A 19,234-nucleotide genomic window follows, 5' to 3' on the forward strand; every position below is an offset into this window, starting at 1 on the left:
CTAATGAATATAGATATTTATAAACATACATTTTTAGAAATAGATTAATTTCAAGGCATGGCAATTAAGGTATTTATCAAAGACATGCAGTCCAAAACAGTTTGTGAAAAAAAAATATTTGGCATTCCAGTTGAGAAAGTTCAGCACCCAGATTTTGTCCTGTGGGTCCTGCTTCTTATTTCAGAAATAAGTAGAAGAGGAACACTTTCAGTATAAACTGAGTATTGTTATTTTAATCCACAGCAACCATGTTTCAATAGGATACAAGTAGTCTTCCACTTACAAGAGTTCGCTTAGTGAACGTTCAAAGTTACAATGGCACTGAAGAATGTGACTTACGACTGTTTTTCACAGTTACAACCTTTGCAGCATCCTCATGGTCACATGATCAAAATTCAGATGATTGACAACTGGTTCATACTTGTGATCGTTGTTGTGTCCCAAGGTCATGTGATCCCCTTTTGTGACCTTCTCACAAGCAAAGTCAATGGGGAAGCCAGATTCACTTAAAATCGGGTTACCAACTTATCAACTGCAGTGATTGACTTAACCACTGTGGCAAGAAAGGTCTTAAAATGGTGCAAAACCCGCTTAACAAATGTGTCACTTAACATCAGAAATATTGGGCTCAATTGTGATCATAAGTCGAGGATTACCTGTAACTTGAAAGTTTTTAATTTTGAAAACCTCAGAAAGTTATTTTTCTTTACAAAATGTTCGCAGATTGGTGTCAGGGTATCTTCTAAAGCCCAAGTTTAGGAAGCTTCATTTGCTTGTAGGCTTATACTAAGACAACTAATTTTACTTTCATATAAATCTGAAAAATTAGCATGGGCTAGGACATACTCTTAAATTAATTCTTTCAAAGTCTTTCACCTGTCCTTCAGTTGATTTAGAAAAGCCACAAACACTAGCGGGGGGGGGGGCCCTCCAAATCCTTCTATAGCAAATCCTCAAGATGATGACATTGATTATAGATGTAATGCTTTAATTGTTAGTTATTCTGAATAACTTGGAAATGCATTGTTACTGTTAATCAGTTGGGTAATATATAGTAGAAAGACATTAACTGTGATTTTACATTTTTGTTTTGATTTTTTACCTAGTACTGCTATAGTTTCATTTGGTATAGCAGTACATCGGTAATTGTTATGAAATCTTATTTTATTGAGACACTGCCTGATTGGAAAAGATAGCTATTTTAACTTTGTTTTTAATTAAATTTGGTCATGTAAGCATGAAATCCTAAATTTAGATTGTAAATTTATTCGCAAATCATTTGCCTTGAGAGATGGATAACTCAAGCATACACTGGAAAAAATATTTTTAAAAATGTTTCTATTCAGTTTTTAAAGAGAGTTTTTAGCTCTTACAAATTAAATTAAGAGGCGTATTGGCACATTATAATATAAATGCTATTTTTAATACATAAGGTAGAAGATTTTAATAGAGATGTTCTTTGTCTAACTTAAATATCCTTAGATATAGTATTGTGCCACATAAAGCTGTTGAGTACAACTACAGACTCTAGATTTAAGAATAACAAACTGAAATACTAGGTTAAACAATATCATATATGATAGAAGGTTTACTGCACGTAGGGATGCGTTGGCTAACGCTGAGCTTGTCGATCAGAAGGTCGGCAGTTCGAATCCCTAGCATCGCATAACGTACTTGTCCCAGCTTCTGCCAACCTAGTAGTTCAAAAGCACGTAAAAATGCAAATAGAAAAATAGAGACCACTTTTGTAGAAAGGTAATAGCACTCTGTGCGCCTTCACAGTTTAATCATGCCTGCCACATGACCACAGAGATGACTTCGGACAGACCTGGCTCCTCAGTTTAAAAAACGGAGATGAGCATTGCCCCTAAAGCTGGAAATGACCAGCACGCATGTGCGGGGCAACCTTTACCGTGTACTGTATATAACCAGAGTTGTGTATATTTTCTACTGCATGCATAAATTGGATTTTTATGCCAAGTTAGTCAAAATTCTTCACATAGAAAAGCTGATTATACATCAAGTGAATGTTCATGTGCTCAGATTTTCATACTGAATGTGCTACAACTGGTCCCTCCAAAGGCTATTATGCACTATATGGCTTGGAAATGTAGCTGCCCATTTACTAATGTAAATCTTAACTGAGTTTTCAACAGTATTTTCAACAGTTTCATTATGCACAGAATGATTTAATGAATTAAGATTCTCAGTTTCAGTTTCTGCAGTCAGTTTAATTTTTGCATTGCATAAATTGTAAAATATGCACAACTCTGTTCTTAATTAAAAGACTTGAATATGTTTTTTTAAAAAATCTGTGAGAATGGGAGATACTTTCTCTTCTCATTTACATTTAAATATTACATTTTAAGATTTCTGTTTATTAAAGGTACAGCCCTAATATATCTTGCATCTCTTGGCTTCATATAATTAAGTTGTTTAGAAATGAAAAATGTTACATGTTGTGCGTAGCTTCTGTAATGGGTTGATTTGCATATTTTTTTAGTTTAGCAAAGCTTGTTTTTGTATGACTGAAACCTCCTCTAAACATTTGCCTGATCTCGTCCCTTTACCAAAAGCAACATCAAATTTCAGCTTGATTGTAGAAAAGCACTATAGATTACATCAGGTTTTTTTTTAACCATCATTTCCATCATTATTTGTTATGAAATTTTATTTGTCCAAACCACCTTGTTGATGACCTTTAAGTATTATCAGTTCTTCTTGTAATCACAGAGATATATTTTAAGTTCATTAATATTAGATAGCTTTCTAATGCCCATTGAACTAAGTTTAGGAAAAGATTAATGATTTACTTACTCTGTAATCATAAATATATTAACTGCAATCCAGTTGCTGGCATGTATAAAAACGGACCCAAGCTAATAGAATTTAAAAATAGAAATAAAACATCAGAGTAGTCTTGCAGAATTTGAAGACGCCCTAAACTCAAATAAATTTGGTTATAACCAACATTCCCTATGCATGATGGAGATCCACTTGGCTTTATTAAATTTACATATGTTCCCTGTCATAATTGCAAACTTTACGCAAGATTGAAAATACCTTCCAGGCCACAGTACATGGTTAGAAAGATATGTTCACTCAAAGTTGGGTGTGCTTGTTATATTTAGATTTTTTTTTAATGACACCAGAATACTAATGATACCAGAATACCTGAACTTTGTAATTGTCAGTCTTCTTTTTAACAAAGAATTAATATGTTGTGAGAATAAAATGACCCACCCCCCATTTCCTTTAGAGTTGGAAATGGAATACTTTCTGTAAGGGCAGTATAATTTTTTATTTCTTCATGTCTTCTAGTAAACCGATTCTGCAAAATCTTCATTCCTGCACATAAAATTAATTTTCATTATAATATATATTTTGGAATTGCTTAAAAGTAGTTCCATAAGTAACGGTAGTTATATTTTAAGGGGTGTGTGTGTGATAATGATAATAGGTTTTATTTACAAACTGTGGACACAATTAAGTCCCTGATCCTAAGCAAACCATTTCTTGGATTTTTCTATGACTTCACACCATTGTGGGATATTTTGATATATAAGCATGTCTTTCTTCCCGGGGGGCTATTAACTGAGAATGCTAATCTGTTTTACTAAGCTGAAAAACTACAAACATGGAACCATTTTTGCTCCCCCTCCTCTTTTGAATGTGTTTTCCTAATTAAGTTAAGTGCTTGAAAGCTTTCAGGAACTTCCAAGCATAGAGCTTTTAGAAAACATTTGGGGAGGGGGGGAACCAGTCCATAAAGTTTATTTGGAGGAAATTTGATTAGTTAGGGTGCTCTCAATAATAGATGTTTTCCCCTTTTGGTTTTAGTTTATGTTCCACACATGGGTTCCAATACATAGACCATATTTTTTTTATTTTGTTTTTTTTCTCTTTATTTTGAAAGGCTTACAGCATGCAGCCTTTCTTTCGGACAACTGCAAAAATGAAAGTGAACAACTTTTGCACTATGAGGTCTTAAATGTATTCTGTTACATCTCTCTCTTTTTGGGTTGCTGTTGTATATTAAGATAGATTAGATGTTGCTTTTCCAGTCTTCCAATAATGGAATTAATAATGCTTATCAGCTGTGTTGTATCTGGTTCTTGAAATTAGCCTGCCTTTTGTAGCACCTTGGTTAAAATACAATTTTCTTTCCTCCTTCCTGGAGACACGGAAGTGGTCACTCACATGTTTTGCTGCAAGATATAAAGTTGCAATGCTTTTCTTTCTTTCTTTCTTTCTTTTTTCCTTTTGTCAGTTACTTTGGGAGGATATGATGACATCTCGTGGAAGACTTTTGCAAATACAGAAAAAGATATTTGTACTCTGAGATTTTTTATGTTTATCGTAATTAGAATAGTGGCTGCCAGATGTTAGTTATATAAATGCCTCCTGTCTCATCTGAGGAAATTACGTGGCAGATATCTTTGTACATCTCCAGCTCTGCAAAGATTTCAATATTTGTCCAAACTTTACACTAGCTTTAAAAGAACAAAGATTTATATGATTTTGTGGGTTTTTTCCCCCTAAAATGCAAAACAAAAGTTGCACTGATTGGGGAGGGGGTGGGATTTCCATTAACACTAAAATTTATTTTCTTCTTTATGATTTTATTTCCAAATTTCTGTTTTCTCAGTTACATGTAATTTTAAAAAAACAATATTTTAATTACTTTGATTAAAGTAGAGGTTACACTAGAAATGTAACTATGGCCAATTCATATGTCACTAACCACAATGACCACAACTAACTACAATAACAGCAAAGTGACCAAGTTTGTATTATAATTTCACAGCCCAAGCTTCACCCTTTTATACTTGAGGGGTGACTTCATAGTTGACTTTATAATGAGTAAATATGTGGATATTTGTCTGTCTGTCTAGTCTTCGCAACCAAAAAGATACGGTCACCTTCAGTTCATCAGATAAGCTGATAAGCTGATCAGATAAGCTGTACATCAGTTTGCATCTACTTATTAGAAGTAATTAAATCTGGTTTATAAGAATTTGGAGTTATTATTTTTTTAAGAAATCCTGTTTATAAACTACAAGGAAAAAAATGACCAAACATCTAAATATACTAAAAAATCCTCTCACGATAAATAAATCATTAAAGCTAAAGAGCAAAATAATAAATGTGGTTGGAGTTACAAATGCTGAGATGCAGTATAGTGAGAAGATATAAATAGGCCAGCTATTAGTTATACCATATTGATGATTTCACAGTGGAGAATTTCAACTTTTTGCTTTTTTATTCATTTAGTTAATTAATCCTCATGTGGAAATCCCACTGAAATTAACTGGAGCAGCAAAAGATTTGGTAGTTCTCTTTCATTTCAGTTGGTTTGATATAAAAGATTTGTCATGGAATTATGCCAAAATCTTTTATTTCATAATTGCTTCTTTTCCGTGAATGTGTTTTTTTTCTCTGGATAATCAAATTTTCATAAAGAAGAAGAAGAAGAAAAGAGTACTGCTTGAGAAAGTTAATTAAAATTAACGTTCTGGTAGTCTTTGGCAAATAATGCAACCAGTAATGTAAAACACTCATATTGTCTTTTTTTCTGAAATGTACTTTGACTAAAAAACTTAAATTCTATAAATTGAATATATCTTACAATAGAATAATTGATGATAAAAGTCAGCATGAAAGGGAAGATGAAATATAAAAGACCAGTTTACTAATTATGAATACTATGTAATTACATCATCAAACTCATTATCAAACTTAATATTTTTGCGGGCCTATATATCAAAATAAACAGATGGGGAAGTAATGAGCATTCATACACAACATATCTCTGTAGGAATGGAATCTTTCAAAGGATGAACGAAAAATCAAGTGTCAAATGTCATCAATGATCCCTCTAAATGGGTCTAGGAGTATGTGTGTGTAAGTATGTATGTATGTATGTATATACATACATACATACATACACACACACAAACACACACACAAACACAAACACACAAACACATTTCTTGGAAGGATTTTATTTTAACATGTCTGGTAGTTTACTTATGAAAATGTGAGAATCTGGCATCATAATCATTTAAATATAAACACCTCAAAATTGTTTGGGTTTGTAATGGGTGATGTCCTCTGCATTTAAGGATGCATTTTCACAGAACAATACCAATGAAAATTATAATCTGCATTGTTTCTGTAGAGGCCCCAAGCTATAGTTCTCAGTTACAATGGAACTGGAAAAAGCTTGAAAAAGTTTTTGGCCATTTTAGGTTGGATTCAGACCAATTATAAATAGGGAATGTTGTTTCTGTTTACTTGGCCTAACGGAAGATCTTCCAATTCATCTAAAGAAATTGCATAATTAAACCACACATGATTATAAATACATATAAATTACATGTAAATGAATATTTATTCCGAGGTGCTTTATTTCACAGAGCAGGTTTTGGGAAGATTCACATTCTTTCAATCTCTTATAGTTTCTATAGTTATCCTTAAGCTTAAAGGATCCAAATGAGTTCAAAACTTTTTGCCATCCAAGGCAGTTCATGGTCTTAAAATAAATAAAAACTGCCGATTTGTGGATACTTAATTTTATCTTCCCAAAGAACCATTTGTCTTAGTTTTGTAGTTATATTAGGCTGCTTTGTCTACAGTGCAAAAGTACCTCTACTACAGTGTTTCTCAACCATACTGGCTGGGAAATTCTGGGATTTTGAAGTCCACACAACTTAAAATAGCTAAGGTTGAGAAGCACTACCATAGAATTTTTATTTCATTTTTCTTTGTAACATATAACTCTTAGATATTGTCCAGTAAGTAGAATATTTTTGATGAGATTTCCTTGAGCATGGTTTCAACTTTAAGATCAAGTGATGCAAAATATTTATATATGACAGTAAAAGCTAAATGTATGTGAGCATTAGCAGTTGAAGAACACCAGAATTAATTATACTTTTTAGAAACATCGATACTAATGAATATGCTCATTTAACTAGATTATACCCATTATGAGGAAAATTAAAAAAATCAGTAAGATGGAAAGAGGCAGTTTTCTTTTTCTGCATTGCTATTAGAAATCGTATTTTTAGGCTTCATTTACACAGTTGAAGCATTTGAAGGACCACAACCTAAGTCCAATATTTGGATTCGTTGAAATCAAATTGCGAAAGGTATGTTTAAAAAAATCATGGAAAAGAAAATCAAAATCATGCTTGAACTCTCCTTATTTCGAAGTTGATTTGTCTTTTGTTCTGCTCTGTTTGTATCTTTCTGTAAGTTTGCAAACTTTAACTTGTTAGCGTTCAACTTACATTTAATTTGCAGCAGTGTTCTGTTCTTGCAAGAACGTTTGCTTTGGCCTGGTGCAGTTTCCCACAACCTCATGTCTTTATTAAAACTATAATTTGCAGAATATTCAACCATATCATCCACTCTGAAAGGTTGGGAGTTCTGCAGACTGTGAGATCAATACAGCTGCAGGGCCCTAGAGGTTGGAAAAGCTGTTTAATGAGTCAATTCTGATATATTTCTTTGTTCTGTTCTAAATTCTCACACAGGTCAGCAAATTTTAATGGAAGAAATAAGAACGTATATAAAATTCAATCAGAGCAAAACCAAATGACAAAGTACTTTTGGGTGATCTCAGGGCAGCCTTTAGAGTCCTAGCCTCCAGCTAAAAATCTTTAACACTGGCCATTATGTATAATTGATATCACAAGTGATGCTGAACATTTTCCTGCTCACCTGACACTTATGTAGAATGGAGTCTTGTGTGAATTCTGAGGAACAGACGGGATTTTTCTTTTATATGTGTTCAGCATGCCTTTGCAGATGATTGAGCACGTTGCATGTGCTTGAAGGAAAAAATAGAAAAACGGGGGTTCACAGAGAGGAGCAAAGAGACAAATAAATAAAATTTCCATTGCTTTGGACTTCGTCACATTACTCTGACCTCAGCAGCCCTTGCTGCCTTTTTAAAGATCGCTCTTCTGTCTAGTTAGAGAAGATCCACTGTAGAATCTACTTATAAATGAATGCAGTCAGAAGAAACATCACAGCTGCCGTGGACATATATTGTGTGTGGAATAGCAGTGACAGCTCCTGTTCCTCCCACTCAAAAAAAACCCCACTCCTGTAGAAGAAGGGGTACTGTTTTTCAAAACTGCTTTTGATGAACATTGACGAGGTTCCCTATGTTCCTTAGAATTCCACATCTGGAGACTGATTTTGCCCTTTCAGGAAGAAAAAATATTAGACTCTAGGGGAGACTCAAGAGAAGACCACTAGAATAGCAAATGGCGGGATACAAGTAGTCCATAACTTGCAACAATTTGTTTAGTGAGTTGAGTTCGTAATTACAACAGCATTGAAAAAACTGACTTATGACAATTTTTCACATGACCATTTCAGCGTCCCCGTGGTCATGTGATCAAAATTCAGATGCTTGGCAACTAACTCATACTTATGACCATTGCACTGTTCCCGGGGTCATGTGATCCCTTAACTTAACAACTGCACTGATTCACTTAAACAACAGTGGCAAGAAAGGTAAAATGGGGCAAAACTAACTTAACGAAGGTTTCATTGAACAACAGGAATGTTGGGCTCAATTGTGGTCGTAAGTAGAGGACCACCTGTATCACAATTTATTTGCCTAGAGCAGTGGAAGGAAGGAGTTCCATTGCCTTCATTTAATTATGTAAAGATAATCGGGGCTTCATTGAAATTGAAAATTTATTTTATGGGATGTAAGACAAGAAACTTTTGAGGTGGGGGGGGGAAGATCCGAATGCCTGGAAACATGGCATAAGAGTGTATATGCTGTTAATCAGACACACTCGTGTTCCATGATTTAAGCCTCAGCACTTATTAGATGCTAATATCTTTCAGCTACTAGCATACTTGAAGTTTACAGAGTGGAATTTTAAAATAAAACAAAAGGTATAATCCATGAAAGAGCTGCCATATTTTAAAATGCCTAACCGTTGCTAGACTTCAAGAAATGTGCTTTTTTTTTCTATACATGGCTGTTTCAGATATTGACAGACTGTTCTATCAAATTATTTTGTATTTTTTGTAGGACTGGGAGACAGAAACTCATGACTGGTATTGTTTTGAATGCCATTTGCCTGGAGAGGTGTTGATATGTGACCTGTGTTTTCGGGTGTATCATTCCAAGTGTTTATCTGATGAGTTCAGGCTTAGAGACAGCAGTAGTCACTGGCAATGCCCAGTTTGCAGGGTGAGTACCTCTTAGCTTTCATGTGCTGAATAGAGGCTTGGTCTTTGTTATTTATAGTTTTAAGAAGTTTCTGGTGAGGAGAAACATCCAGCTTTGCCTACTGCAAGGACAATCTCCATGTTCAATGCAGATGCAGACATCTGGGTGTGTCTGGGCAAAAATAGCAAAATAAAAGCATGCTACCCATAATCCTTGCCTTGGGGCAGTCATTAAATCTTTTGCTGGATTGGACTGGGAAAATCCTCTTGTCCATAACTTTGAGTTTCAGAATTCTCCACATGAATCTTTAACAGACTTTGGCCGTAACTTAAGAAAATAGTACAGGAGCTTAATTCCCATACATTTCATTAGCAGGACTACTTTGCTCTCCCCCTCTAAGCCAAAACAAGTCCAAGATGAATTGCCTTGATGTACACAGGCCTCCCCTCTTCCAAGTCCATCCCTTCTTAACATCCATAGAACTTGAAACCAGACTGGTGCTTTAACTTTTGGCTTTTTCTACTTGCCTGGATGTTAAATTCTTTCTGCATTTGCCCAACCATATCCAGATGTGTGCAATATTTTTCTTGATTCTTCTCTAATACCAGCAACTGGATTGTTATTTAAACAAATGTAAGCTTTATCTGCTTAATTTCTGTCAGGACTCCAGAACGTTTGCAGTACGATTTAAGAAAAATACGGTACACATATAAACAAACTGACTTAGTTATAAACTTGATTAACTAATTAATTTTATTCTTAATGACTTTTTTTTGCCACCCTTTAAATCAAAAGGGTGACTTAACAGAACTTTTAAATAATGTAACCTAAATTTTTCTTTATTTCTCTTTCTTTAAGCTATAGATGTTTGTGAATGTTGTGGGATGAAATTCATGAAAAGCAATTTTATTCAAATGTTGCGCATTAAACTGTCACATTTTGCTAGAGTTTCTGTGAAATCAGGTGCTTTTCATTCAGAATCACCTTTTTTTGTGCCCCCTTTAAAAATGCCTTTTAAAAAATCCAATAATATCTGGATATCCTTTTTTGAGAGAGTGATACAGTTTGCACAGGGATAGCAGAGGAGAAAGAGATGATAATTTTGATAGATCTTTTTCTCTTCTACTTTTCCTATTTAACGTTCTCACTTAGACATGCATAGTATATGCTAAAGAATGTACTAAAAACATGTGTGAATGAACGGTTGCTGTAACTTAACAGGTAGAAAACATCTTATGAGAAAGATTATTAATAACAATAACGGGGTAAAAGTCACATGATAAGAATAAACGGTGAATCCTTCGGGGGAGAATTGTTGCTCCCACTGTATCCTTTCTGAGCAGTGAGAGCCCTTCTTAATTACCATTGGTTCTCCTTTCCTTTTTTCAAGCCAAACATTTTTCCTTCCTCACTATGAGCTTCGTTGTTTTCTTACAGATGTTTCATTACCAAACAAGGAAACATCATCAGCGCTAGCAAACATGCAAGCTCAGAGAGCACCAAGGGCCCCCCACAGTTCAATCTTGAGCTACAAATATTCTCTTCTATTGGTTTTTCCTTCCTCCCTTGACTTCCTTACAAGTAGGCCTTGTTCCCAAATAAGCTATCACTCATAAAAGAGCCTCCATTTTGCTCAGAAGCTACCATCTGTACACATCTGGCAGACTTAATTGGACTTCTGTCTCCTTACCCAGCTTTCTACCATGCTTCCACCATGGTCTGATTATCATGAACACTCCACATTTGTTTCTTTCATTTAAGCAAATGGGCAGCAAATAGCTTTTCTTAGTTATCTCTACTGTAGTCCTACTTTGGTTGGGCAAGATAAGTGTTGGAAATCAGATTTTCCCCCCCCTTCTGATTGTGCATCAGTTGCTGCCAAAATTAAACAACAGGGGGATGTGATTGAATAACAGTTTGTGATTCAAACTTTGGAATTTGTATAGCAAAACTAGATAGGATTTTTCATGTACCAATTGATTTTCAATATATCTATAGGCAATTTTGACATATTTTAGGACTTCTGTTTCTCCAGATTTGATTGACATCAAATTACAAATTTACACCTTTTAAAAAGTGTGTATGAAAGGGTCAAGACTCATGACAGTTGCCCAAAAACTCCACACACACACCATTCTGTTAGTCCATTATATCTGAATGTTGGCCATTTTCAGGTGTGTGGTCTTGAAATCCCCAAATTCCACTTTCATTCAGATGGGTAGTGAATTAAAATTCTGGGAGATGAAGTCCATGAATCTGGAAATCACCAAGGTTGGGAAACACTGTATGAGTCATTCTAGCCTTCCAGCCTATGCCCAGCAGTGAAACAATACATATAATCTATAAGGCCTTTAGTTAATGCTGACTGTACTAGCTACTCAGCAAAGGAACAGCTAGTGCAGTCAGATCACCATTATTTGCGTGGGGGGCAGGAGTGGGTCTCTGAAATTGGTTTCTGGAACTCTCTTGTTCAGTCGGCAGTACTTAAATATCAATGTAAGACTTCACTATCATTGATTCACAAATGCATTTATTTGGGGAAACAAGTCGGGCTTTAGAAAGGACTTCCTAATGATCTTGCTCCCCTCCATAAGTGGCAGGGGCACTTCACAATAGCTAAAAATCCAAAGGCACTTTCTGTGTTTTCCTGTTGTCATTCCATACAAACATTTCCTTCCTGAGATGCTTTTGCTAGGAGAATTGAATAGAAGATTAATGAAGCAGGGGTCATTCTTCAGCCATTAAACAGGAAAATCCCCCTGGGCATTGTGAATTAAATTGTAAATAATGTCAAGTGCCTGCACTTTCTTGTTCACCTGTGTACATTTATTCACGCAAAGAGACGTTGTTACAAGAAGTGGAATTTAGCTTCAATAGACACGTTGTTAACTAAAATTGCTGAATCCATACAAAGCACCTTTGTGGTTTTAACTCTCTCCTACACTTCGAACACAACAAGCTGTTATGGAAAGTAGGAGGAAATTGCACAAGTCGTTAAGCAAGAACCTCATGTGATCCCGACTTCCAAAGACATTTGGGAAGACTTCAATGGACTTTGCTTGTGGAAAGCTAGCAAGGAAGGTTACAAATCACAATCACTTGAATTGTGATTACATAACCACAGGGATGGTGTGCTGGCCAAAACTAATGGCTCGTTGCAACTACCACTTGTTCAATGGTGTTAGTGTTGCAAATTTGAATTAAGTCTAGTAATAGTGCAGATTTAATAGCTGGAAGCATTGAAGTCAATCACTGAATCTTTTATTATGGCCTTTAAGCCCCAAAATGCAGTATTTGTCAAATACCGTATTTTTCGGACTATAAAACACACTGGAGTATAAGACATACCAAGATTTTGAAGAGGTAAATTTAAAAAAAATTTTTTGCCCTCCCCGGCCCCCAGAAGCATTCTGCAGGGCTCCCAAACGCTCTGCATGCCCGGGGTTGGTTTTTTTTTTTGAAAAATGGGGCATGCAGAGAGTTTGGGAAGCCTGCAAAGTGCTTTTGGGGGCCAGGGAGTGCAAAAACGCAACACATGGGGGGTTCAGGCCGTTTTCACAAAAACAGGGTATGCCAAAAATTCAGTGTATAAGATGCACCGAGATTTTCACCCTCTTTTTGGGGAAAAAAGGTACGGCTTATACTCCGAAAAATACGATATATAAGGTAGATAGAAACAGATACATCTAAATATATAGATACAAATAAAAAAGGAGTCATACAATGCAATAATATCATAAAAACAGCAGCAGCAATAACAATAATAATCCAAATATCAGTCACGATCACCAAGATTGGCACTAATGGTTAGTCACTGGGACAAATAAAAGCTTAGACAACCTGTATACTGTAGATACATCAAATAGGTAGATAGAAGAAGGAACAAGTAAACATTATACTCTCTGCCAGGATTTTTTTTGTTTGTTTCGTTTTGTTTCATATAAACGCCATCTGAGATTCCCAGCAGAGAGAACAACTGAAAAGCATTTGGCCCAGGGATTTCATGGAACTATGCCCACATATGGGCCCATGCTTTTCTGTTGAGGGATGGTTTGTAACATTCCTGAAACACCGAACTATACTTTGAAATTAACTCGGCTGCCCTATGAAAATGGTTTTCTTCAATGAAATAAAGAGTATTGCTTTCTTCTGCAAAAACTGAAACCATGGGGCCAGGTGAGACAAGAGAGCTTATGTTTTGTATTTCATTTTAAAACATTCAGGTGCACCATATTTAGTTATGCACTTTCTCGGAAATCCTTCTCGAGAATAAGACCAGATCCATATGTTATCTCTGGAATATATTGATGCCAGCAGAATATTGATGCCAGTATCCTCTGATGCTTGCTTTGGTTTTTGAAAAAGTGTATCTTATCAATGTTGTGTGAAAGCCGCTCAAAACGTTAACCTTCCCCTATACCAGGGGTGTCAAACTCACGTCCCGCAAACCAGATGCATCACGTGCTGGCCACACCCACCCCTGGTTTGGCGGAGTGGGAAAAAGTTGTGATACATCATGTGACAACAATATGTTGCAGGTTTGACGCAATTGCCCTACATCATGTGCTACATAAGGGAGTAGAAGAAAATGCTTCACTGTATTTCTCAACCATGACAATTTTAAGTTGTATGAATTTAAACTCCCAGAATCCCCCAGCCAGCTGAAATCCATACATATTAAAGTTGCCACTGTTGAGAAATACTGGACTATGATTAGATGCCCAGGACCAGTCTTCCCTATTGCTTGTTTTTTGTTCCTTTTATTTTAAAATAATTAGTAGGAAAATTTGGGATATTCTGTCTGCGTTCTTTCAAATGGTTTTGTGTTGAGGGCCCATTTTGTTTCTGGCCATTAAGACCTGCAAAAGAAATATGATGTGGCAGCATCAGTAAAACAAGTGAAACTCTTGTAAGTATTTGCTTTGTTATTTTTGGCGATGGAGATAAATGCAGAAAATAGCTGTTGTAAGACTCCTCAAATTTGAATATACCTGTAACCATTAAAAAAAATCATGCACTAGAATTTGCTCTTTTGGTGTATCATATTTCAGAGGCATGGTTTGTAACCTGCTCTGGATTTTCAGAAATAGGTTTGGCAATATGTGTGTGCCTCTTGAATCCCAGGGTATCCATCCCTACTTTACAAAGAGTACTTAAACTTGCTGTGATGTGTAAGTATACCACTGTTAGAAACAGTCCAGCATGTTTCCTCCCTTCCTGAGTGTGTATTAGGTCTCTAATTCTTCAGTTATTTCCACCTTGTCTTTCAGTTTCCCAGACTCATACATACAAAGGCTTACTTTACAAAGATGAGGAGATTCCTTTTAGATATAAGTTGAATTACAGAATTTCCTCTTGAGTTTTAGCAGAGAAATTGCCTTTTTTTTAAAAACAGCCAGGACTAGTGAATGGTTGGTTCTTTGTACTCATTTTCTCATAAAGAAACCTCTAAGTGCTGGGTGCTATCCAAAAAGATAAAGAACCTTAATGGGCTTCTACAAAAGTCAATCAGGCTATTCAGTATTATCATCAGTAAAAAAATCAAATACCTAAAAGAAATAACTGAAGCAATCTCCATAACAAGGGTACAGCTTAAGTCAGCTTTCAACTAAGATTCTCAGTTCCCAAAGAGAAGAAACTCTGTCTGGGGTAGCCACAGAACTGTTGCTAAATTTACTAATTAGAGGAGCACAATCATGTCTAAAATGTTGTAATTGGAAGAGAACACTCTTATTAGGTTAGGATTGTTAAAAAAAAAGAATAGGGAAACACTTAGTGCCTTTTCTGACCTTTAATAACATTTGTTGGTTGAAAAATATGCAACTCCACTCCTTAATTTACTAAGCCATTTTACTGAACTAACAATTTAGGTGTGTTAAACAAATTAGCAGTCGGACTGAGGATCATCTTGAAGGATTTCTCCTATTACAAAATACTGTATTCCTTGGCAAAAAGTGTGGGGTTAAATTCAGGGATGACTTGCATTGAAATGGCACTGCGTTGGTGAAACCACACTTTGAATACTGGGTCCAATTCTGGTCACCACAATATAGGAATATAGAATCTTAGGAGCTGAGGTGGCGCAGTGGTTAGGGTGCAGTACTGCAGGCCACTTCAGCTGACTGTGATCTGCAGTTCAGCGGTTTAAATCTCACCGGCTCAAGGTTGACTCAGCCTTCCATCCTTCCGAGGTGGGTGAAATGAGGACCCAGACTGTGGGGGCAATTTGCTGACTCAATTTGCTAAAAATCTGTAAACCGCTTAGAGAGGGCTGAAAGCCCTATGAAGCAGTATATAAGTCAAATAAATAAATAAAGTAAGTAAGTAAGTAAGTAAGTAAGTAAGTAAGTAAGTAAACTGGGGCCCTAGAAAGAATGCAGAGAAGAACAACAAAGATGATAAGACATCTAAAACAGAGGTGGGTTGCTACTGGTTTGGCCCGGTTTGGCCAAACCAGTAGCAACTGGTAGAAGTATGGTGGTGTGGGTCGTTGGAACCTGCAGTGATCCAGGCCTGCCATGCCCCCAAACTGGTTCTCCTTTGGTGCCGCCATTTTGTTTTTAAGTTCTGCAAATGCGCAGAACAATTTTAATTGAATTGTGTATGAGTGCAGCAGCATGCAAAGCGTGCACACAAGCATATCAGCAATAAAGCCAGCCGGAACCCACCCCTGATCTAAAAGCTAACTCATATGATGAGCAGTTAAGGAAATTGGGTATGATATATGTGGCCTAAGAATTAGGGGTGACAGGATAGCAGTCTTGAGGGGAGAAAAGGGAGTTGATCTATTCTCCAAAGCACCTAAGGGCAGGTAAGGAAGACCAAACTTAGGAGAAAATTCCTAACGGAACAATTATCAGTTGGACAGCTTACTTCCTGGAGTTGTAGGTGCTCTGTCAATGGAGATTTTCAAGAATGATTGGACAACTTTTTGTTCAAGTTAATAGGGGGTCTCCTGTTTGAACAGGTTGGACTAGATTTCTAAAGTTTCTTCCAATCCTATTATTGTATGTTCTATGAATTCAATTAAAATATGACCAGGATAGACACCATCTGCTATTTTTGGCTGAAAGTCAGAACCGTAATTAGAGCAATAGTAGGGCTTTATAGTCCTGGCAGGATGAGAGTTACTGAATGTTGTCCTTTGGAAGATTGCTGGGACAGATTGTGTTGCTTGGTGTTTATGTTTCTCCTTCCAGGATACTTAAGGTATAATGTCAGATCATCAAAGCCCATGAGTAATTTTTATTCAAGGGCAGACAAAGTTGAAGAAGAATTCATTCAACATTTTAATTATTTAATTTGTGTTCAGAAAAGGGGTGCATTTTCAAGCTTAAAAAATACACATACAATATAAGCATAGTTGCAGAATGGTATCAGAATTGCTTCAGTGTGTCATCAGCTTTATAAAGTATTTTTTTATACCCACTCACTCAGAGGTGGATTCCTACTGGTTTGCCTGAACCAGTTGTGGTTTGGCGGCCTGAGTTGCTGGAACTGGCAGCGACCCTGGCCAGGCATGCCCCTGAACTGTTATACCAGCAGCTCCTATGGCACCGCCATCTTGTTTTTTGCTTCTATGCATGTGCAGAGTAATTTTTATTGCACTGGTTGGCCACGCCCCTGAATTGGCCCTCTTTGATGCTTTCCCTGCCTTGCCTTCGCCATGTAGATCCACAGAACTGCCTCCTCCTGCCTACACTCAGGTAAGCAGCATTCGTGCTAGCCCTGCTCCCCGACGGCTGCAACTTGGGCCCCATCTGGTCAACTGGGCGGCCGATAGGAAAAGCATCGAGTGGGTGGGCAGGACCGGCCTGGCTTCCAATGCTCCACTCGGCATGGGCGATAGCAGCAAAAGGTAAGGGAAGCGAGCCCTGGGCTGGCATCCCTGCCTCTTTCATCTGAGAGGTGGCTTGGGGAACGGACAGCCTCACCTGCTGCTGCACCCTTCCCTCACTGCCCCTGCCATACAGAGTGTTGCAAGCCAGGCAAGTCTTGGTCATCCGCTCACTCACTGCTTTCCCGGCAGGTTGGCCAGGTGACGAGGCAGGGGGGCAGGGCTGCAGCCAGCAGGGAGAGGATGTGCATGGGGCAAAATGGGAGGTACCCCACTGGCAGAAGCTCCGCATGGATGGCGAGGGAAGGGTGCAATGACGGGGGAGGCTGACCGGTCCTCGAGCCGGCTCTCAGAGGAAGGAAGCAGGGATGCTGCCCCGGGGCTCGCTTCCGTTACCGCTCATCACTACTGCCCATGCTAGACATCGCATTGGAAGCCCGCCCAGTTATTCGCTGGTTTTGTGGGCGTGGCTAGGTGGCAGGGGCATGTGACCTTCAAGGTTGTGAAATTCCAACCCGTGGGGAATTTTCAGACATTTTGACTCTCAAAGAGAATGAAGCAGGTATGGCGCACCCAGAGCCACTGCTTCTTCTTTGCAACACCCGAGGACAAAAGAGGAACCAAGGAGCTGTGGGGAGCCTCCTGCATGTTGCATCCCCTCCCAGCCTTTGCCCATTCCTCCACCCCTGTCAGCATTTCCCAAAGCTGCCGCCATTGTAACTGTGATGGAGGGGGCAGGCTGGCAAGCTGGGAGCCCGAAAATGATGTGGAGGCACGGGCGAAGGCTGGGAACAGGGTGCAACATTGCTCTGCCATCTTCGGCTGTTGCAAAGAAGAAGCGGTGGCTCTGGATGCGCCAATCCCACTTCATTCTCTTTGAGACCCACCTTGCAAAATCTCAGAAAATTCCTCATGGGGCAGAATTTCACAACCTTGCAGGTTGCCACTCATTTCCTATTAGGAATTGAGACCGCTGGACTCAAGGCTACATACATTTGAGGCAGCATGTGCAGGACTGCAGTGCAAGTAGCCTTCAAAGTGCCACAGCTGTCTTCTCAGTGTTCTGGATTTCTGGAATTTCTCCAGTAGGAAAATGAGCACCTAGATCTGGCGAGTCTAAAGGGGAGAGGTGGATGAAGGCAGCCAAACTTTTTGCATTCCGTTTTCATGCTTTTGGGTAGAGGGAAGTGAGCTCTGCACGGCATCCTGGCTCTGCTCTATGCTGCACCTGAAGGCACAAAAAAGAACACAAAAGGAGGAACCTGGGGTGGAGGGGAGGCACCACATGCAGCTACAGGGCACATCCCATTGCGGAGCTTGCCATACTTGGGGGTGGAGGTGATGCATGGAGGGGTCTGTCTTTCTGGTGGACGGCTCCCCGGTGCCCACACCAGTCGATCCTCAGTTTTTTACAGGCAGTGGCACAATCCACAGCAGCGACATGCTCAGGAGCAGCCACTTGTCAGCTGAGGAATCTGAACGTGGCCAGGGGGCGGGCTATGCCGGCAAGCAAAATGAGAGCCTGCAGATGCCGACAGCACTTCTCTACCAAGAAACACTTCTTGAGAAGCACTTCTCTACTGGTGGGGTAGGGAGTTTTGACATCTGGGCTCTGTGATTTTCTAAGGCCTCCGCCGTGCCTGTTTTGGGGTGTTGCAGCTGGTACCTCCTCCCCTCCCTTGTCCCAAGCCAGAATTGGTTGAACTTTCCTCCCTCCCTCCCGCCCTGCTTGCACAGTCCAGCGCTTCCACCTGCATCTTTTCCTATCTCCCACCCTTACTTTTCCTTTGTTCTCCCCCTCCTCACCTGCTGGGTTTATAAACACAGGCGTGGCCTCTGGGCTGCAAAGTTGAATGCTTCAATTTCTTCTAGGAAATGTAATGGCTTTTCCACACCCCAAATCCTCCAATGGTCTATTTTGGGGAGTTTCCCCCCTCTCTTCCCCTCCTTTCCCTCCGTTGGAGTCTTGGTGGGGGGGGGGGTTATCATATGACTATATGCGTGAGTGATGTCAAGTTGGCCACGCCCACTCAGTCACATGTCCCTCCACCTAGCTACACCCATAGAACTGGTAGTAAATTTTTTTGAAACCCACCCCCATAGTAGGGCAAACAAAAAAAAGGTAGTTCTCTATTCATAGATTCTGAGTGTTTCTTTTATCATCATTCCTCTTGTATATTTGTGAGTGGCTT

The 19,234-nt window shown here is 38.5% G+C and overlaps 1 protein-coding gene across 12 annotated transcripts in view; it reads left to right on the forward strand.

The window, feature by feature from the left end:
* The window catches only part of ZMYND11 (zinc finger MYND-type containing 11), a 113,470-nt gene that overhangs the window by 70,675 nt on the left and 23,561 nt on the right, over nucleotides 1-19,234 (forward strand). For 8 of the 12 annotated variants that reach the window (XM_032234596.1, XM_032234597.1, XM_032234591.1 and 5 more), the window contains exon 4: nucleotides 9,065-9,226. The exons of the other annotated variants lie outside the window; for them this stretch is intronic. In XM_032234596.1, coding sequence (XP_032090487.1) covers nucleotides 9,065-9,226 — 162 coding nt within the window. The remainder of the gene's footprint in view (nucleotides 1-9,064; nucleotides 9,227-19,234) is intronic. 12 annotated transcript variants of the gene reach the window in all.

The sequence above is a fragment of the Thamnophis elegans genome, chromosome Z, assembly GCF_009769535.1.
Source record: "Thamnophis elegans isolate rThaEle1 chromosome Z, rThaEle1.pri, whole genome shotgun sequence".
Classification (NCBI taxonomy): Eukaryota; Metazoa; Chordata; class Lepidosauria; order Squamata; family Colubridae; genus Thamnophis; species Thamnophis elegans.